Source organism: Mobula birostris, chromosome 18 (assembly GCF_030028105.1).
Source record: "Mobula birostris isolate sMobBir1 chromosome 18, sMobBir1.hap1, whole genome shotgun sequence".
Lineage (NCBI taxonomy): Eukaryota > Metazoa > Chordata > Chondrichthyes > Myliobatiformes > Myliobatidae > Mobula > Mobula birostris.
Genome location: NC_092387.1, coordinates 62,674,199 through 62,697,032, shown reverse-complemented (window position 1 = coordinate 62,697,032; position 22,834 = coordinate 62,674,199). Strand labels below are relative to the sequence as shown.

General features: G+C 42.3%; 1 protein-coding gene across 1 annotated transcript in view; it reads right to left on the bottom strand.

Moving 5' to 3' along the window:
- Positions 1-9,650: 9,650 nt before the first annotated feature.
- LOC140211868 (very long chain fatty acid elongase 6-like) overlaps positions 9,651-22,834 on the bottom strand; it is a 126,802-nt gene continuing 113,618 nt past the window's right edge. The window contains exons 3-4 of the mRNA XM_072282050.1: positions 15,092-15,243; positions 9,651-10,072 (exon numbers count right to left, since the gene is read on the bottom strand). Coding sequence (XP_072138151.1) covers positions 9,651-10,072; positions 15,092-15,243 — 574 coding nt within the window. The remainder of the gene's footprint in view (positions 10,073-15,091; positions 15,244-22,834) is intronic.

The following is a 22,834-nucleotide window of genomic DNA, read 5'->3' as shown; positions in this document are numbered from 1 at the left end:
ACCTATAATAAGTACTTAAATCTGGACTACGATCCTAAGGTCTGAATAAATCCAACCTAGTGTTAGTAATCTGGAATTTCAAAACTTTGGAAGAAGTTTTAAATTCCAGATTGTTAACAGTTAGGTGGTATTTATTCAGGTCTTAGAATCATAGTCCAGATATTTGTAATAACAGCACAGAACCACTTGCCCCTCAGGGTGAAAAGATGACTACATGTAACTCCAGGCCTACTATTGTGGTTCAGCCCAGATGCCGTCTGAAATGGGCAAGAAAGCCATGCACATGGTCAGTTAGGGATGGACAAGAGTTATTGTCCCTGACAATGATGCTGTGGTCCCGTATAATGAATAAATTCGCAGTTCTTGCCTTGATGGCAGTCAAGAACTTCATGAAGTCCCCAAAGCTGACAGAAGTAAACACTAAGTAAAGCTGATTATCGTATGGCTTTCATATTCCAAAGATAATAAACTCAAGTTTAAGTTCTGAATTGGCCAAAAGTCCATGGCTCCTGAAATAAAATACCAGCAACATCATAATATAGTTACTTATAAATGCAATCAAGCAATAAGAACATTGGGGTGGAGATTCACCTCCAGTTCATGTGCAGTATCTGTGTATTATACACTGCCTCTACTGACTTTAACAGAACCAACTATTGGGAGCAGAATATAACACATGGGCACCTCTAACTCTAACCTGTATACAGAATGCAAGCAACTGGATGAATTCCTACCCACATATGCTTTACAGAGTCAAACAGAATATACAATTTGGCATGAGATGACTGCAGACAGGTTTTGCAGATATTTGCGACCTGGTGTGAATAGCAAAGGCAGCTGCCACCCTCTGATCTATGCATCTTTTCCTGTTCCAGCTCCCTCAGACCGATGAAGTGTTTCAGCCCAATGCTGACCGTTTACTCTTTTCCACGAATGATGACCGGCCTGCTGAGTCCCTTCAGTGATCCCTGTGTGCTGCTAATCTTTAGTGCAAGCCAAGTCAGATCTCAGCTGACTCTGGAGAGAAGTACAGAGGCCCAGAATTTTACACCATGCCAATAAGACAAGTGCCCCATTTGGAGCACTTGTCTCTTAGTTGTTTTATAGTTCCACAGATTTCAACATTAAGGCAACTCATCTCATCCAGCCCACATTGTAAATGTAACTGCTAGTTAAGATTTGTAATGACTATGCTATTCCAGGACTCGCAGCAGACGTAATGAAGACGTAATATGTCGCTGCAGTCAAATCCATCAACAACCTGATGTTGTCCAAATAGTCCCTAGATCTTCCTTTCTTCCTCACTCTCTACCTGTCCATATGAACAAATACACTCAGTGACCACTTCATTAGGTACACCTGTACCCCTGCTCACTAATTCAAATATCTCATCAGCCAATCATGTGGTATCAATTCAAGGCATAAAAGCATGCAGACATGGTCAAGAGGTTCAGTTGTTGTTCAGACCAAATGTCAGGAAGTTGAAGGAACGTGATCTAAGTGACGTTGGCTGTGGAATGATTATGGGTGCCAGACAGGGTGGTATGCGTATCTCAAAAACTGCTGATCTCCTGGGATTTTCATGCACAACATTCTCTGGAGTTCACAGAGAATGGTGCAAAAGAAAAAAACAAAAAAAAATCCAGTGAGTGGCGGTGTGGGTGAAAATGCCTTGTTAATGAGAGAGGTCAGAGGAGATTAGCCAGTCAGGAAGGTGACAGTAACTCAAGTAATCGAGCAATACGACAGTTGTGTGCAGAAGAGCATTTCTGAACCGTGAAGTGGATGGGCTACAGCAGCAGAAGACCATGAACATACACTGAGAGGCCACTTTATTAGGTATAGAGCATACCTAACAAAGTGGTCACTGAGTGTATGCCATTGAGGCTATGAAATAGAAAAGGCAATGTTACGATAGTCATGGGAGATTTCAACATGCAGGTCAATTGGGAAAATCAGGTTGGTAAAGGATCTCAAGAGACTGAGTTTGTTGAACGCCTACTAGATAGCTTTTTAGAGCAGTTTGTCACTGAGCCTGCGAGGGATCAGCTATACTGAATTGGAAGTTACGTAATGAAACAGAGGTGATTAAGGAGCTTAAGGTTAAAGAACCCTTAGGAGGCAGAGATCACAATATGATTGAGTTCAACTTGAAATTTGATAGGGAGAAAGTAAAGTCTGACATAGCAGTATTTCGGTGGAGTAAAGGAAATTACAGTGGCATGAGAGAGAACCTGGCCAATGTAAATTGGAAGGAGACGCTGGCAGGGATGACAGCAGAGCAGCAATGGCGTGAGTTTCTGAGAAAAGTAAGGTAAATGCAGGATAGATGTATTCCAAAAATGAAGGGATACCCAAATGGAAAAATAGTACAACCATGGCTGACAAGGGAAGTCAAAGCTAATGTAAAAGCAAAAGAGAGGCCATACATCAAAACAAAAATTTGACGGAAGACAGAAGATTGGGAAGCTTTTAAAAACCTACAGAGAGCAACTAAAATAATCATTAGGAGGGAAAAGATGAAATATGAAAGCAAACTAGCAAACAATATCAAAGTAGATAGTAAAAGCTTTTTCAATTGTGTAAAAAATAAAAGAGAAATGAGAGTGGATAAAGGACCACTAGAAAATTAGGCCAGAGAAATAATGATGGGACAAGAAGATAGCAGATGAACTAAATGAGTAATTCACATCAGTTTTCACTGTGGAAGACACTCAGTGTGCCAGATGTTGTAGGGTGTGAGGGAAGAGAAGTGAGTGCAGTTACTATTACAAGGGAGAAGGTGCTCAAAAAGCTGAAAGACATAAGGGTGCATAAGTCACTCAGACCAGATGAACTGCACCCTAGGGTTCTGAAAGAGGTAGCAGTAGAGATTGTGGAGATATTAGTAATGATCCTTCAAAAATCACTGGACTCTGGTACAGTGCCAGAGGACTGGAAAATTACCAATGTCACTCCACTCTTAAAGGAGGAAGACAGCAGAAAGGAAATTATAGACCAGTTAGCCTGACCTGAGTGGTTGGGAAGATGTTGGAGTCAATTGTTAAGGATTTAGGGAGTACTTGGTGACACAGGAAAAGATAGGACAAGATCAGCATGGTTTCCATAAGGGAAAATCTTGCCTTACGAATCTGTTGGGAGTTCTTTGAGGAGACTACAAGTAGGATAGATAAAGACGATGCAGTGGATATTGTATATGTGAACTTTCAGAAGGCCTTTGACAAGGTGCTACACATGAGACTGTTTACCAAGTTAAGAGTTCATGGTATTACAGGAAAGTTACTGGCCTGAGTAGAGCATTGGCTGATTAGGTGGAGGCAGTAAGAGGGAATAAAAGGATTCCTTTCTGCTTGGCTGCCAGTAACTAGTGGTGTTCCGCAGGGGTCAGTGTTAGGACCATCTCTTCTAATGCTGTATTTCAATGTTTTAGATGATGGAATAGATGGTTTTGTTGCTAAGTTTAGATGATATTAAGATTGGTGGAGGGATGGGTAGTGTTCAGGAAACAGGTATGCTGCAGAAGGACTTAGGCAGATTAGGAGAATGGGCAAGGAAGTACCAAATGAAGTACAATGTTGGAAAATGCATAGTCATGCACTTTGGTAGTAGAAATAATTGTGCAGATTATTTTCGAAATGGGGAGAAAACACAGGAATCTGAGATGCAGAGGGACTTGGGGGTCCTTGTTCAGACACCCCAACGGTTAACTTGAAGGTAGAATAGGCAGTGAAGAAGGCAAATGCAATGTTAGCATTCATTTCAAAAGGCCTAGAATATAAGAGCAGGGATGTGATGCTGAGGCTTTATAAGGCACTGGTGAGGCCTCACCTTGAGTATTGTGAACAGTTTTGGGCTCCTCATCTGAGAAAAGATGTGCTGGCATTGGAGAGGGTCCAGAGGAGGTTCACAAAGATGATTCTGGGAATGAAAGGGTTATCATATGAGGGGCTTTTGATGGCTCTGGGTCAGTACTCACTGGAATTTTGAAGGATGAGAGGGGATCTCATTAAAACCTTTCAAATGTTAAACACAGAAACATAGAAAATAGGTGCAGGAGTAGGCCATTCGGCCCTTCGAGCCTTCACCGCCATTCAGTATGATCATGGCTGATCATCCAACTCAGAACCCTGTACCTGCCTTCTCATCATACCCCCTGATCCCTTTAGCCACAAGGGCCATATCTAACTCCCTCTTAAATATAGCCAATGAACTGGCCTCAACTGTTTTCTGTGGCAGAGAATTCCACAGATTCACCACTCCCTGTGTGAAGAAATTTATCCTAATCTCGGTCCTAAAAGGCTTCCCTTTTATCCTCAAACTGTGACCCCTCATTCTGGACTTCCCCAACATCGGGAACAATCTTCCTGCATCTAGCTTGACCCTCAATCTTCTAAATTCCAATGAGTATAAGCCTAGTTGATCCAGTCTTTCATCATATGGAAGTCCTGCCAGAATAGATGTGGAAAGGATGTTTCCTATGGTGGGGGAATTTAGGACAAGAGTGCACAGCCTCAGGATAGAGGTGTGTCCATTGAAAACAGAGATGCAGAGAAATTTCTTTAGCTAGAGGGTGGTGAATTTGTGGAATTTGTTATCACAGGCAGCTGTGGAGGTCAGGTTGTTGGGTGTACTTAAGACAGCGATTGATAAGTTCTTGAGTGCATGTGGCAGTGAGGCTGGGAAGGGGAAAAAGGATCAGCCACAATAGAATGGTGCAGCAGACTCGATGGGCCAGCTGGCCTAATTCTGCTCCTATGTCTTATGGTTTTAAATGCATCTTGAATAGCAGTAATAGTGACCATAAAACTATCAGATTGTCATCAAACCCCACCTGATTCATTCATGTACTTAATGTTCAGTAAGGGAAGGTAGCTACTTTTTTGCGTGGTTTGGCTTATGTGTGACTCCAGACCCAACAGTCTGGTTATCTCTCAACTCATTTGATTTATTTAGAGATACAACATAGAACAGGTCCTTGCGGCCTAACCAGCCACACCACCCAGCGACCCACCGATTTAAGTCTAGCCTAATCACAGGACAATTAACCTACTAATCAGTGCATCTTTGGACTGTGGGAGGAAACCGGAGCACCCAACGGAACCCCACGCAGTCGCGGGGAAACCGTACAAACAGTGCTGGGACTGAAGTGCGTACCCCGACGCCCTGAACTGTAACAGCAGCGTGCTAACCGCTTCGGTACGGCGGCACCTTGTGGAATAACCTAAAGAGCCAGTCAGCTCAGGAATGCATCAGAGATGCTGACCTAACCGATCACGCTCGGCCCACCTCTCATGAACACATTCAGAATAAACCATCTGTCTTGAGTTGAAGTAAATGCCTTAAAAAAATACTTGTATTCTCTTGGCAGTTGGTCTACAAGTTCTATTTTATCCCGTTTCTTCAGAGTGTTTATGTCTCAAGCTAGTGTCACAGTAATTCACATCTTCAGATCAGAAAGAACAATTAAACTGTGCTGTAGCATTAGAGCAAAGACTGTTAAGGGTGGGAAACAGCTTCTTCCCCCAGGCTATGACATGACTGAATTCCTTACCACCACCCAGATCTGACCACGTACGAAGCACCAGTAACAGCATAGTGTTTACCTTTTAACTTGTGTCATGAATGGACCTTGTTACTTGTTAATTTATTTCCCGGGTCACCTGTACTGTAAAGTGTTGCCCCAACCATTATGCTACCATGAGTTGTGTGTGAATTAAATGCACGGTGTTGTGCACCTTGGTCTGGAGGAACGTTGTTTCTTTTGACGGTGTACAACTTCAACTTGAAACCAAAGTCTTTTCCTTTCGATAAGAGAGCTCAGCCAGTGCATACAGGATAGGACTGAATGAGATGGGAGATGAACATTAACATGTTCAGGTCAAATGCTCCAGCTGCTCTTTATATTAAAAAAATCGCAAAATAAAATCTAGCAGCTCTGCCATCAATTTTTTTTTTGTTTTCTGACATTTTTGTGTAAAAATAAACAAACTTTAAAGCCCTTTTCACTTAAGTTTAACATAAAGAAATGCTGCCCTAAAAAAATGAGCTACGTTCAAATATTAAATGCACATATGCTTGTGTTAGAGCATAAACTATAGTCACTGAAAATTTAATACAGGAACAGAAAGTGCCAGAATCACTCGGTAGGTCAGGCAGCATCTGCGGAGAGAAGAAGACAAGGTCAATGCTTCAGGTCATTGACACATTACTGAGGATCACTGACCTGTAACATTACATTGTAGTCTCTCCATAGATGCTCTCTAGTTTACTGAATATTTCTGGCATTATCTGTTTTTATTCTCATTTTTTTGAGTTGTTTTAATTCCCTACAATTACTCTATTGAAAAGCAGCCTCTGAAGATGTTCTAAAGCTCAAGTCCTTCGTACCTCACAAGTACTATGAGCCCTTATATCATGACTCCATATGCAAAGTATAGCATCTATTTACACTGATAAATAATTCTATATATATTGTCTTTATAGCTTCTCTATTCCTCCACTGTCTAAGAACATAGATTCCTTCATCTTTTCACACAGTCCTGCCAATGCAAACACAGTAACCCATGTCTTATTCAGTTTTAAGTAGTAAGTCCAAAGTCACTGTTCCCTGCTCCTTACGTGAAACAGTTAATTAATCAATCATCCCTCAATAAAAGTAGAGGCACAAAAGACTACACGTATTCAAATCTAGTGCAACAACCAAATGCAGGAGGAACTCAGCAGGTCAGGCAGCATCTGTGGAAGGAAATGGCCAGTCAATCAAAACATCAACTGTCCATTTCCTTCCTTTGATGCTGTCTGACCTGCTGAGTTCCTCCAGCATCTTGCCTGTTGCTCTCAGTGTCAAGTAAATTCTAACTATCAAATCTACTGCACTCTTCACTATTTGTATACTCAAAGAATGCTACAAAGACACACACATGAACTAACTGCCTGTTCACAAAGTTGGATAAGAGATCTATTCTCCACTCATTACAGGCATGAATGAATAACAGTGAATATTAGAAGAATATGTATGTGTTTGTGTGTGTGTGGGGGGGAGAGTAGATGGAAAAAGAGAGGGAAAAAGAGAAAAAAGCATTTGCCTGCTATTAATATTCTAAATAATCCCCCATGAAGTCTGCTGTAGAATCAAGTTTACTTAAGTTTTACAGAGCATACAAAGGCCAGGTTTCTAGTAAATTCTAAGAGGAATGTGTGTGCTTTTTTCATGATCTACTCTTGCTGGTTTTTTGATAAAAGCTCTTTTGTTAACCTGTTGCAGTATCACCTCTGGTCTGGTGGAATTCCCTGAAAGGCTGAAGTTGGCTTTGTACTGCAGTGTGAACCACGGACCGCAGAGCCTAACTTTGGAGATCTGCTATCATCTAACCACAGGTGAGAACAGCAATCAAGTTCCCTCTGTTATTGGCTCCTCTGGCCAATTAATCCAGCAGCTACACAACCCAACAAAGCTGTACTGCTCCTTCAGCACCCTCAGTACTGAGTGGCCATGCAAGAGCACCCAAGAGCATCCATTAATGTAATCATCTTGTGTCATGGACTACACCAATGGATACAAAAACATTATATGATCGCGAGTCTCCTCTCTGATTAGTTCCCAAACTGTTCTTAAGAAAACCAAGAATTCAGCATTGCAAGTACTGATTTCTTTAGCCAGAGGGTGGTAAATCTGTGCAATTTATTGCCAGAAGTGGCTGTGGAGGCCAAGTCATTGGGTATATTTGAAGTGGAGGTTGATAGTTCTTGTTTAGCAAGGGCATCACAAGTTCCAGGAAGAAGGCGGGAGAATAGGGTTGAGAAGAATAATAAATCAGCCATGAGCAGACTCGATGCACCAAATAGCCTGACTCTGCTCCTATCTCTTACAGTTTTATGATCATGAAACTTATGTTTAACAAACTTGTCAGAGAAGTGCCAAAATGTATGCCTAAAAGAACAGAGGGGGCAAGTTCAAAATCTATATAAGGACTGATCCTCATAATGAAGGACTCGGTGCATTGTGATTAACATTAAGGACAATCCATTGAGAATGCTTTGGTAAACCAAAAGACTACTTTTACACTGCAGGAGAACATTTTAATGACTTGAAATCTAGAAGTTGGTTTGGCCGTACTGAGCTCTACATGCTGTTGTTGGTGATCCGTGCAGAGTCAGTACTTTTCTCATCTTCTTACAGAAACATCTGCATGATGCCTCAAGCTATTTTGATGGAAACATGCTTATTTACATTAATTTGGTTAACTTTCTCTAAAGAGGTGGACAGAGGAATGTGCTCAGCATTTCTGTACTCAATACCACCAACAATAACTGCTAGCAGCAGTTTCACAAATACTTAATAAATCAACCCGTTAACATTCAGAAAACTAGTCAGCACACTTCTGTCCCGCAACCATCCCTATTACATTAAAAAACTCGTTACTTAATGATCAAGGTGCGGTTTTATCCTCAGACTACAACCTTGTCGTAGGGTTTGGAGGCTTGTGTGCCTTAATGACCCAGAGAGCTATGTTGGCTGGAGTCAGGGCCTTGTGCTTTGGCTCTTGGTAGGGTCACCCATGCCAAACAGGTCAAAGGGTAGAGGCCAGGGTAAGAGTAGTCCACCAGTCCTCCAGGCCCAAGGGTTCAGGTTTGGGCTAACAACCCTGACCGGTCACAAAAAGAAATTGTTACGGAAACAGCAATGAAGATGGAAGACCTTCACTGGTCCCCTAAGCCCCAGTGGTGTAACAAGTAGTAAGTAGGTAAGTGCAGTTTTATACAATGGGATATGGTTCCTTGAGAAATTACGTTTACACTCTATTCATTTAGAGGCAACAGTACACATGACAAAGGAAGAACTCCCTTGTGTCTTTCGCCTGTATAAATAGACCAAATAGCTCTGAGACTTGGTTGTCGAGCTTCTGGTAAGATGATAAACTTACCAAACACTAACTTTGTTACCTTCTGTTGATACGTGCAGTCAACAGGCCAAACTCTAGTGTTAAATCCAAACGCATATGTCTCTTAGCATAGGGAAAATGCCAATGTGATATTTTATCGTGGAAAAGATATAGGATCCCTCAAAGCCTACTCTACACAATATTTAGCTGGACTGCAGTGAAACAAAGCCTATAAAACTCTGAGACATAAGTTTGTTTTGAACTGGTATTAAATTTGCTGTACTTCCAATAGTCTCTGTCCTTTTCCCTTGTGTTTTGACTGCAGAATAACACAGGGTGAAGCTCAGGCAGGAAACCGAAGCTAGAACTGCTATGACTTCTTCTGTGATCTCCAATCAAACACACCACAACCCATGGTTAATCTTTGGCATGATCCCACTCGTTTCCTCTTTACCACTTCTGCACTCTCTATTCTGTCTCAACATCGCGCGCGGCTTATCAAAAACAAGGAAAGGACAGGGTTCTGACAGTCGGCACTGTGGGGCCAGCCTGCCCCAGCACCGATACCATCAGTGTTTCCAGGAATGGGTAGTGTCAGTCAACACCACCTAATGGAGAGCGCAGTGGGAAGCGTGAACATGGAAGAGTGTAATCCTATCAAAAGTCAGTCCACAGTTGGTGTCAAGTCACCCCAAACCGTCTTGACAAAAAATCTTAACACCATCCAAGCCTGACATGACTCCATTCATCCCATTACTAGGCCTGAGCTTATGCGGTCTTTAAACCCTTCTTTCTACTCAGGTAAGTCTCATAGAAGAAGCAGCAAAACAGCAGGAAGTAGCTAAAATACATAATGGAAGACAGGATGATATTTTCAAAGAAAGAAGGGCAAAGGCCCTCCTCCATCCACATGTAAATCAGCACGTTCACCAGCATTCCCATTACCATCTGCATTATCTGGGTGAGGGTGATCAGCATGGCAAACCGGCGTGGCACGTGGAAGCCCGCTGCACGCAGGGTGTAGTATGAGTACATGAAGGCGTGGACACCATAGTTCATCGTCATGAACCAGCCGCCTCCTGCGACCATGTCTTTGTAGGAATACCAGGAGTAGAGCAAGACTGTGATGTGGTGATACCAGTGTAAGAATATCAGCTTCTGTTTCCGTAGGACGATGAATACTGTATCACCTGCAACAGAAGCCATCAGACAAATTCAGAAAATCTCAGCAGGGAAACCACAAAATTATTTTTCTCACAGCCTGACTTGTGTATTCTGTAATTTATTGCACACAGTCCAATTTACTTTCTGTATCTTTTATGTAGAGATACAGCATGGCACAGGCCCTTCTGGCCGAACGAGCTGCGCCAATACGCCATTGTAACAGGACAATTTACAATGACCAATTAACCTACTAACCGATGTATCTCTGGAACGTGGAAGGAAACCAGAGCACCCAGTGGAAACCCACGTGGTCACGGAGAGGACATACAAACTCCTTAGAAACAGGGCTGGAACTGAACTCTGATATTTACAATGTGTGTGGTTTGGCTTAATTTTTTTTTAATTCCCATACTTACCTGCAAGAAGTGACTTTGATAGTCCGTAACACTCAAAGGCCACTGGCAAGCTGGGGTGTAGCGTTATTCAGCTGCACAACAGCCCAGCAGTATTTACATAGCATACTCACTCGGAGCCAAGAATTAGGAATTTTGAAGAGAAAATTATGAACAAGAGACCAGGATCTAATACTTCAATGTGAACAGTCACACAATATTCATAGAAAAAATGCATAGTTATTTTACAAAGAACTATACTCAAATTCTCATTGGGTTTTCAGGTAACACACAGCCAGGGTCTTGCTCAGTTTGTGTGTTTCTATAAAGGTTTATAAAATCATGAGGGACAAGGTCAATGGGTCGACAGAGTCTTTTATTCCCCAGTCTCCACTGCATCTGCTCTCAGGATGAGGCTTTTTATTCCAGGACGAAGGAGGTGTCATCCTTTTTCAAAGAAAAAGGCTTCCCTTCCTCCACCATCAACTCTGCTCTCAAACGCATCTCTCCCATTTCACACACATCTGCTCTCACCCCATCCTCCTGCCACCCCACTAGGAATAGGGTTCCCCTTGTCCTTACCTACCACCCCAGCAGCCTCCGGGTCCAACATATTATTCTCCGTAACTTCTGCCACCTCCAACGGGATCCCACCACTAAGCACATCTTTCCCTCCCCCACTTCTTTCTGCTTTCCGCAGGGATCACTCCCTACGCGACTCCCTTGGCCATTTGTCCCCCCAAACCCACCCCACTGATCTCCCTCCCGGCACTTGTCCTTGTAAGCAGAACAAGTGCTACACATGCCCTTACACTTCCTCCCTCACCATCATTCAGGGCCCCAAACAGTCCTTCCAGGTGAGGCGACACTTCACCTGTGAGTCAGCTGGGGTGATATACTGTGTCTGGTGCTCCCGGTGCAGCCTTCTATATATTGGCGAGACCCGACGCAGGCTGGGAGACCGTTTCGCTGAACACCTACGCTCTGTCCGCCAGGGAAAGATCTCCCACTGGCCCCACATTTTAATTCCACAATCCATTCCCATTCTGATATGTCTATCCACGGCCTCCTCTACTGTCAAGATGAAGCCACACTCAGGTTTGAGGAACAACACCTTATATTCCGTCTGGGTAGCCTCCAACCTGATGGCACGAATATTGACTTCTCTAAGTTCCATTAATGCCCCTCCTCCCCTTCACACCCCATCCCTTATTTATTTATTTAATATATTTTTTATTCCCACCCTTTTTTTTCTTTTTTCCCCCTCTGTCCCTCTCACTATAACTCCTTGCCTGCTCTCCACCCTCCGGGCTCCCCTCCCCCCTTCTCTCTCTCCCCAGGCTTCCTGTCCCATGATCGTCTCCCTTCTCCAGTCTGGTATCCCTTTTGCCAATCAACTTTCCAGCTCTTAGATCCACCCCTCCCCTCCTGTCTTCTCCTATCATTTTGAATCTCCCCTCCCCCTCCCACTTTCAAATCTCTTACTATCTCTTCTTTCAATTAGTCCTGACGAAGGATCTCGGCCCGAAACATCGACTGTACCTCTCCCTGGAGATGCTGCCTGGCCTGCCGCGTTCCACCAGCATTTTTTGTGTGCGTTGCTAAAACTAGGTGGCATAAGTTCAAATTGAATGCAGAGAGATTTATACACAAAATGAGAGGCAGCATGGTTCAAAGATGCAAAGTACATTTATTATCAATGTACATATGCAGTATACAACCCTGAGATTCATCTTCCTACCGACAGTCACGAAACAAAGAAATACCACGGAGCCGTTCAAAGAAAACATCAAACACCCAACGTCCAAAAAACAAATAGCTCAAATAGCAAAAAACTAGAGAATAACACATAGAGTATTAAACATCAAACCGCAGAGTCCTTGAAACTGTCTAGGAATGTTCAGTTTAGTTCAGTTCGGTTTAGCGCTGTGTCGTTCGTTGACTGTAGGCCACAAAGCCAGTCCACTCCGATCAAAGTTACGCAAAATAGCAATTAAAGAAAGGAGTAACCAGAAACCAGAAACACATATTACATGAAATGCAGAGTCCTCTACAAACAAGTCCAATCCACAAACTGTGCTGATTAAACTTTGCCAAAGACTCAAGACTCCTGTACCTTCCACCGGCAGCAGTGAACAAGAGGTGGAGAGGGGCCAGCCAAATGCAGGAAGACAGCATCGAACATCTGTTCACCTTCTGATCTCATCCTTGTTGATTTCAATCTTGCTCGGCACTTTAATTGACAAGAATTGGAGCCAATCATGGGTTCGTGGGAACAGAGGCACACTCTGTTCTCAATCTCGCTCTCAACTATGCCAAATTCCCTCACAGACAGCAAAAGCACCATATCGCTCAGTTGGCCCAAAAACACATGATCAAAATGTAAATTACAGATTCCAATCGCACACAGATTACTAGTAGAAGTATATTTAAAAGAAGGAGAAGAAGCAGAACTGAACTGCAGAATATCACCACTAGTCGCATTGGTCACTGGCTCCATCTTGCCACACAAGCATAACGGTTAGCATAACGTTATTACAGCGGAAATGACCCAGGTTCATTTTCCGCTGTTTGTAAGAAGTTTGAACAATCTCCCCATGACTGTGTGGGTTTCCTCAGGGTGCTCCAGTTTCTTCCCCCATTGCAAAGGTGTATGGGTTAGTAGGTTCATTGTTCATGGGTGCAACTGGGCAGCCTGACCTTATTGGGCTGGAAGGGCCTGTTACTCTGCTGGTATATCTCAAATAAATAAATAAAATAGAAAATAAAGTAAAAACAAATCAGTAAGAGTGTGCTTAAAAGAGATTTGGACAGCTACATGGACAAGAAAGGTTTACAGTTATATGGCCAAATGCAGCCAAATGGGACTAGCTCATGAAGACACACTGGTCAGCATGGATGAGTTGGGCAGAAGGGCCTCGTTCTCTGCTCTGTGACTCTGTAATATGAACTGGAATTTAATCAGTGTCATTTGCGATTTGCTTGCGCCTACCTGCTCTTACCTTGAGCGGAGCCCCCAACAACACACATGCTCTGATCTGATCGGCAAGCGGTTGTGTGCAGGACCTTTCGTAAATCCCAAAGAAATGTTTTCACAGTCAGAGAAGCCACTTCCCGTGACTGAACCAGTTCTCAAAGTTGTCCCACAACTTGTATGTTTTTGACATTCACAAATATTTAAAGACGATTAACAATTAAACATAGTGTTAATTTATTTTTGCTAAGCAATTATTAAAACATATATTATCTATCAACTCAAATCAACTATGTAAGTTTCTTGGAACCTGCCTGCCCTGGACACAGTTGTTGCTCTACAATGAGTTGCTTGGAGCTGCAGTCTGACCTGCCACGGGGTTGGTGGACAGAGTTTCTCAACAGAGCTGCTGGGAGAGCAGCAGGAGGTTCCTGCTCCACTGCTGGCTGTCCTCAGTTCCCCTACGTCAGAGCTCAGTTATAAATGACAGCAGTGATTTTCCGCGAGGGAACCCGAGGTCCTGCTCGTCTCTGCCTGCTGTTTGTCAGGAATTTCAGGCTAATGCTTATGCATTCACTGAGAAGGAAAATTGTGCAACTTTATTAATTCAATGACTTATAATCACCTTCAGAATAAGTAATACAATTCCAAAATTCAGTTTGTTACTGAACAGCAGAATCTGGGGGTATAGAGTGGGCTTCATCTCCTACTTCTAATGGAAACTATCTCTCAGGCTACAGACTGAACTGGTTGAGGCAAACCATTGTTATTTGGTGAAGGGTCTCAGCTCGAATCGTTGACTGTTCATTCCCATTTATAGATGCTGCCTGACCTGCTGAGCTCCTCCAGCACACTGTGTGCATTGCTGTAGATTTTCCAGTATCTGCAGTACCTCCTGCGTCTCTCATTTTTATATAAAAACAGATCACGTTTGTTTAGGAGCAGTAGGATCAAACTTCCTTCCTGCCCATTACACCACTGGCATTTAGGGCAGCAAGAAATGTCCTCCATCTCTGGTAGTGCTCAGGACTTCCTTCATCATGTCAGTAGCTTCTCTCAGTTTTCATTACTGTCAGTCATCCAAGTCCCAGGTGGGGACTCAGGAATACCATCACACTCAGAAGTAGAAGGATTCTTTATCGATGTGTCCATAACAAGTTTTGTTACAGGGTTGTTAGCCCTGAGCTGAACATCCCCCCCAACCCCTGAACCTGGAGGACCGGTGGACCACTCTTAGTCTGGCCTCTACCCTTTGACCTATTTGGCATGGGTGACCCCACCAAGAGTCAAAGCATAAAAGCCCAGACTCCAGCCAACATAACTCTCCTGGTCATTGAGGCACGCAAATCTCTGAACCCTATGATAAGACTGTGGTCCTCTTGGAGAAGTAGGGTCAAAAGAGAGGTATAATCTTTGACAACAACCTGAGACCAAAGATATCTAATTGGATGCAGTAAATAAAATGCTGGAGGAACTCAGTGGATTTGGCAACATTTGTGAAGGGAAATGTGCAGTTGATGTTTTGGACTGAGACCCTTCATAGGTGTAGTCTGCTTATTCTTCCTTGTCATGGGAGAGGTTTAACCAGTGCAAAATGGGAGGACAATTCTGGTAAGACACATCAATCATCCAAAATTACAATAAATGGTTTGCAACTGAAACAATGTCCTTTATCTTACCTAGTTCTGGGGCTTTACTCAAGACAAATGCATATGCCCAGAATTTGCTGACTGGTCCATTGTAGAAGCTCTGGTCACACACAGATTGCTTGAAGCCACTGGTATAAAGTACGTGCCACATGTACCATCCTGTTCTGAAAGCACCAAGTATACTGTGGGGAAGAAAAAATTCTCACCATCATTTTCATGATATTTAAATACATGGTGTTATAATCCATTGCCTAGTTATACTATAATTGGGATATAGGATATATCTGTCTGCCAGTAATTTCCTCAGCCTTTTGGGCATATTATATCATTTCCTTCACACAGTACCATCTGTATCTTTCTAACGGTAGCAGTTTATCAGAAAATGCACACTGGAACCTCTGGATTGAGTTCAGTAAAGAAATAGCTAATCACTGTTTTCAAACTATGAGTTCCCCAGTGAGTTATGGTAGATTATTCATTCATTCATTCATTTGGAGATACGGGGCAGAACAGGCCTTTCTGACAACTGCACCGTCCAGCAACCCACTTATTTAACACTAACCTAATCATGGGACAATTTACCATGACCAATTAACCTACAAATCGGTACATCTTTGGGAGGAAACCGGAGCACCCGGAGGAAACCCACTCACACATGGGATGAACATACAAACTCCTTACAGAGGATGCCAGAGTTGGAACTCTGAACTCCAATGCCCCTGTGCTACGCAAACCCCTGTGCTACGATGGCACTCTAACATAGAACATAGAACATCGAACAAAACAGCACAGTACAGGCCTTTTGACCCATGATGTTATGCCAACCTTTTAACCTATTTTAATTTCAATCTAACCCTTCCCTTCAACATAGCCCTTGATTTTTCTATCTTCCATGTGCCTATCTAAGAGTCCTTTAAATGTCCCTGCCTCTATCACCACCCTGGCAGTTGATCCACGCATGCACCACGCTGTGTGTGAAAAAACCTACCCCTGACATCTCCTTTATACTTTCCTCCAATCACCTTACAGTTATTCCCCCTCGTGTTAGCCACATACTTCAGGATTACATGCTTCTTGGAGTACTTTGAGTATTTTATAATTTCAATTTGATCTATTCTATAAGACCACCATGATTTCACCAAGTTTTCTTTTCCAAAAAGTTGCACACAAATAAATTGTTCTTTTACCCACTCAGGCAATCCTGCACCTAGCTAAACCATTTCTATCTCCCCACGGCTAAATGATTTAGCCGTAAGGGAAAGGAGTTGACTAAGTAGTCCTTTAAGCTGCTCCATCATTCAATGGGATGTCCTTAGACCAGGGGCTCCCAGTCTGACGTCCACAAACCCCTTGATTCATGGTATTGGTCCATGGCATAAAAAAAGGTTGGGGACCCCTGCTTTAAACCTTTGGCCCATGAGTCCACACCAATCATTTTTACTTTAATCCTACATTAATTCCCTTATTTTTATACTCTCTATTTTTTTTTTCAACTCCTCTCACATACTGGGATACTTATTGCAGCAAACCAACCTTCCCAACCACAAGTCTTTTGGAAGTGGAAGGAAACTGGAACACCCTGAGAAAATCCACATGGTCATTGAGAGAACGTGGAAACTCCACACAGTCAGCACTCAAAGTCAGGACTGAACCTGTGCCCCGGCGCAGGGAGGCAGGAGCGTTACTCACTGCTTCACTGTGCTGCCCCCCAGATTCCTTTTCTGTCAGTCACCCTTCGCTGGTTTCAGATACTTCCCCAGCTTTGGTCTACAACGTTGTACTAACATTATGTGCCTTTTCTTTCTTTCTTTTTAAATCTTTTTATTGAATTAGTACACAAAAGGTAAAACATATAGCAACCAATACATTATTACAATATAGATACACAAGAAATATTAATACAAAAAAAAAATGCAAATAACGTAGGTTAGTTATAAAATAACAAGGTAATATAATTGTATACTAGTTTTCCATATATATTGATAAAGGAGAAAAAAAACCCTGAAAACCCCCCCCCCAAAAAAACTACCATGCAACTAAGCTATAAAGCAAAGCAATGGCTAACTAGGTAAATAGTAGACTTAAACAGATTAAACAATCACGTCCTCAAACCCGACCTCCACCTATAGCAGATAAAATCCACCAAGGGAGTGTATATATGATCAGAGAGAGAAATAAGTTGTTACATTAAATGAAAATATTGAATAAAAGATCTCCAGGTCTGTTCAAATTTAACTGAAGTATCATAAAGATTACTTCTGATTTTTTCCAAATTTAGACACAGTATCATTTGAGAGAACCAAAACAACGTAGTTGGGGCATTAATCTCCTTGCAATGTTGTAGAATACATCTTTTCGCCATTAAAGTAAGAAATGCAATCATTCTACGCACTGAGGGGGATAAATTACTAGAAGTTTTAGGTAATCCAAAGATAGCAGTAATAGGATGGGGAGAAATATCACTATGCAAAACCTTTGAAATAATATTAAAAATGTCTTTCCAAAAAGTTTCCAGAGTAGGACAAGACCAAAACATATGGGTCAGGGAAGCTATCTCCCCATGACATCTATCACAAAGAGGGTTAATATGAGAGTAAAAACGAGCTAATTTATCTTTAGACATGTGTGCTCTATGGACAACTTTAAATTGAATTAAGGAGTGTTTGGAACAGATAGAGGAAGTATTGACTAGTTGTAAAATATGAGCCCAGTCATCCGCTGGGATAGTAAGGCCCAATTCCTTTTCCCAGTCAGTCTTAATCTTATCCAATGGAGCTATCCTAAGTTTCATGATAGTATTATAAATAATAGCCGTTACACCTTTTTGACACGGGTTGAGGTTAATGATAGCGTCTAAAATATTTGTAGGGGGTAAATGCCGGAAGGGAGGAAAGTATGGTATTTAGGAAATTTCTAACTTGCAAATATCTAAAAAAAAATGTTCTTGGTAAATTGTATTTATGCCTTTTTTTTTCAATTTGATACTTATTTTCCAATGAAATACCTCTTTGTTGAGAACGCAAAACAGTCATTCCATCACAGGCAAATAGTCCTCACCATTGAGCACATCTACAAAGAGCACTGGCACAAGAAAGCAGCATCCATCTCAAGGACCCCCATTATCCAGGCTATGCTCTCTTCTCCCTGCTGCCATTGGGAAGGATGTACAGGTGCTTAAAGGCCCAGTATAGGAACAGTTATTACCCTTCAACCATCAGGCTCCAGACACAACATGGCAGACATCCCACCTCTCCCGGAAGTTCCAGGAGTCTCCCACATATTGATGGCAGCTCCCTGACACCCGCAAATTATATACAATATCCCGGGAGAGGGAGCATCCTGATTGGTCTCCCTTTGTGCTAAGTAGACCTATCAATTTTCTCTGTGGGCGGGCTTTACAGTCGACCTCAAAAATAATGACAGTGTTGCTCGCTGCACTGTTTGCAACAGTGACTTTTCTATTGCCCATGGTGGGTTAAAATGTAAAAGACATGTTGAGGTGAGTTTAACAGGTGTCATTCGTTCATTAGCATAGCTAACGTTATTTAAACTAGCTGGCTAGCTGCTGAGGAGCTACGCTATTGACGTCCTACATGATGAGGCCAAACTCCCTGTAGACTTGCTTAAAGTTGTAATAGAATAAAAAAACAACTCCATGATAATATAAGTACATATTTTAACGTTACATTTTCTGCATATACCCAACTTGGTTTACAGATTAGACAAAATCACCCAACAAAGTATTACATACACCCTTGGAGGTCGACCGGGGGTGAGGGGTGGGAGTGCTACCTCCCTGAAATGAGCTTTTGCAGGGTGGGATATGTGACATTGATAAGCTCACTCACCCCAACACTGAACTGATTCCACAACCCACAGACTCATTTTCAAGGACTCTACAGCTCATGGTCTCAGTATTATTTATTTTATTACAATTTAATTTTTTTAGTATTTGCACAGTTTGCCTTCTTTTGCACATTAGCTGTTTGTGTGGCTTTGTGTGTAGTTTTTCATTGATTCCATCGTATTTCTGAATTCTACTGTGAATGCCTGCAAGCAAGCAAATCTCACTGTAGTATGTGGGAATTTTTATGTACTTTAATAATAAATTTACTTTGAACTCCACTGATTATCTACCATTTTGGCATTTAACCTGTTTTCCTACTTCACTTCAGCGAACTGCCTTCATATCATTATAACTATCTATATTTAGGTCACAAGTTTCAGACATACGTTTTCCACTCTCAAGGTAAATATTAAACTCCTAGTATGTTATAATCACTCTTTCCCAGAGGAACCATTAGTCCTGCCTCTTTACACATGACGGAATCTAAAATTAATGTGTTCCACCTGTTGTGCTAAGAAACTCACTCATCATCAGTACGTGCTGTGTCATAAGACGTGGCGATCTTGGTCCTTCTATGACTATGATTGTTTTCAGCTCATTTTTCTGCAAAAGTGATTTGTCATTGCCTTTACAAGACGGGTGACTCCAGCCATTATCAATACTTTTCGGAGATTGTCTGCCTGGCGTCAGTGGTCGCATAACCAGGACTTGTGATTGCACCATCTGCTCATAGAACCATCCACCACCCTGGCTTCACGTGGCCCTGATCGGGGGGCTAAGCAGGTGCTACACCTTGCCCAAGGGTGACCTGCAGTCTAGTGGGTGATGGGCTTGTTTCTGTGCTGTATTTTTCCATGACTCTATGAATCTAAGTTAGTTTGACAGCATAGGAGTTAAGAAATAGCAAGGGAAAGATGTCACTGTTGAGAATAGTCATAGTCATAGCCATAGTCATAGTCATACTTTATTGATCCCGGGGGAAATTGGTTTTCATTACAGTTGCACCATAAATAATAAATAGTAATAGAACCATAAATAGTTAAATAGTAATATGTAACTTATGCCAGTAAATTATGAAATAAATCCAGGACCAGCCTATTGGCTCAGGGTGTCTGACCCTCCAAGGGAGGAGTTGTAAAGTTTGATGGCCACAGGCAGGAATGACTTCCTATGACGCTCTGTGTTGCATCTCGGTGGAATGAGTCTCTGGCTGAATGTACTCCTGTGCCCACCCAGTACATTATGTTGTGGATGGGAGACATTGACCAAGATGGCATGCAACTTGGACAGCATCCTCTTTTCAGACACCACCGTCAGAGAGTCCGGTTCCATCCCCACAACATCACTGGCCTTACGAATGAGATTGTTGATTCTGTTAGTGTCTGCTACCCTCAGCCTGCTGCCCCAGCACACAACAGCAAACATGATAGCACTGGCCACCACAGACTCATAGAACATCCTCAGCATTGTCCAGCAGATGTTAAAGGACCTCAGTCTCCTCAGAAAATAGAGACGGCTATTAGAGCATATTAGCTTCCTTCACAATAGCTACACCATAAAACACAGAATATATAAAAATTAATCAAGCAATATTCTGCAGTAATTGTAGGGAAGGAGCACCTTGCACCTCCTTTAGTAGAGACATACAGTATCTCTACCCCTCCACTCATATGGACTATATACAGTACTCATCGACAAGGCTTCCATTTCCATTTGGTTAGTCCATTCCATATATAAAGTCCAACACAATTACAGCAGAATATTGCTTGATTAATTCTTTATATATTATATTATAATTCTTTATATATCCGGAGTTTCTCCAGTTAGCAGACGAGTTCCCTCCACGCCTCTCTGACGTAGGGGGGAACCGTGTACGAGGCAAGTTACAGCAGTGGTTTGCCATTGCCTTCTGCCGGGTGAGTTTCCAAAGAGATCACCAGCTCGTAACCCATCATGGATGGGAAGCATGCAGGGGAAGCTGGCTGGATTCGAACCCCGGCACTGATGCCAATACGCCACCAGCCGGGTCCTATTATGAAGGAAGCTGTCATGCTATTTCAGCAGTGACGTCTTTCCCTTACTATTTCTTAACTACTATACTCATGGAGTCATCGAAAAATACAGCACAGAAACAGGCCCATCACCCATCTAGTCCAGGCCAAACCATTTAAACTGCCTACTCCAGTCAGCCCGCACCTGGACCATAGCCATCCATACCCCCACCATCCATGTACCATTCCAAACTTCACAAACATTGAAATCAAGCTTGCATGCACAACTTGCACTGACAGCTCATTCCACACTCTCACGGCCAACTTGAAATTGTAGACCTGGTTTTGTCACAGTGGTGGACAGATGATGCTAGCCTCTGCCCCTGGTGAAAGTTGCCAATAAAGACCTAGTGATCATCCCCTTCTCTTTGTCCACAACTGTCAGATCAAAAGGATCACTGGCACCCAGCATCGCTGATGTCATTAAGCTGCCTTGGGAGCCTAACACTTCAATTCTCAGATACTGCATACAAGAATGTGATTAATTTCATTTTCATCATTCTTAATTGTTACATGACTAATCCACAGATAAGAAATTTGAAATATAAATACACTTATTAAAAGCACTTGTATTGGTAATTTGCAGGTTGTAACACCTTATGTTTTATTGTTTCGACTGATTCCTTTGATATTGGTGGAGAGAGTTGTAAATATTGCGAAGAAGAGCTGAACCACAGAGAGCATGAACCTGTGCTTGTATGGAAATCCCAGATTTGCTAACTGCTTTATGGAACAGTCTCTTCCACTACTGGAAATTTCAACATCATTACGACTAGAAAATCCATAATATTCTTACCCAACTCTGAAGCCTGAAGGCACATACTCAACGGTTCAGGAACAGCTTCTTCCCCACTACCATCCTGAATGGGAATGAGCCCATGAACACTACCTCATTGCTTTTCTCATTTCTATTTTTTCATTACCTAATTAATTGAACTATTTAATATATATACACTTACTGTAATTCACAGTTTTTTTTCTATTATGTACTGCACTGTACTGCTACCGCAAAGACAACAAATTTCACGACACATGCAGCGATATTAAACCAGATCCTGATTGTGATTCTCTGCAATTGCAACTTTGCACGTCTTGGTTAAAGTCACATGATTCAGTCATAAGCCTTTCACTCACAAGCTAAGTATGAAACTCTAATATATTATGATCAGTCTTCTCCAGAAGATCCTTTAATCCGACCTCTCAACGTGTTATGATCACTCTTATGACCCAGAGGCCCTCACCTAAGCCCATGTCTAAAATAGCCTGTTCCATGCTGATTTCATAATGGATTAGATCGCTGGGTGATTTCTGTGTGAGGCCATGTAAACTGTTCTACTGGGAAGCATGTTAGAAATATAGAAACATAGAACACCTACAGCACAATACAGGTCCTTTGGACCACGAAGCTGTGCCGAACATGTCCTTACCTTAGAAATTACCCGGGGTTACCCATAACCCTCTATTTTTCTGAGCTCCATGTACCTATCCAGGAGTCTCTTAAAAGACCCTATCATATCTGCCTCCACCACCGTTGCCGGCAGCCCATTCCATACACTCACTACTCTCTGCATAAAAAACTTACCTCTGACATCTCCTCCATACCTTCTTCCAAGCACCTTAAAACTTTGCCCTCTCCTGCTAGCCATTTCAGCCCTAGGAAAAAGCCTCTGACTATCCACATGATCAATGCCTCTCATCATCTTATACACCTTTATCAGGTCACCTCTCATCTTCCGTCACTCCAAGAAAAAAAGGCCCAGTTCACTCAAACTTTTCTCATTAGGCATGCTCCCCAATCCAAGCATCATCCTTGTAAACCTCCTCTGCACCCTTTCAATGGTTGCACATCTTTCCTGTAGTGAGGTGACCAGAACT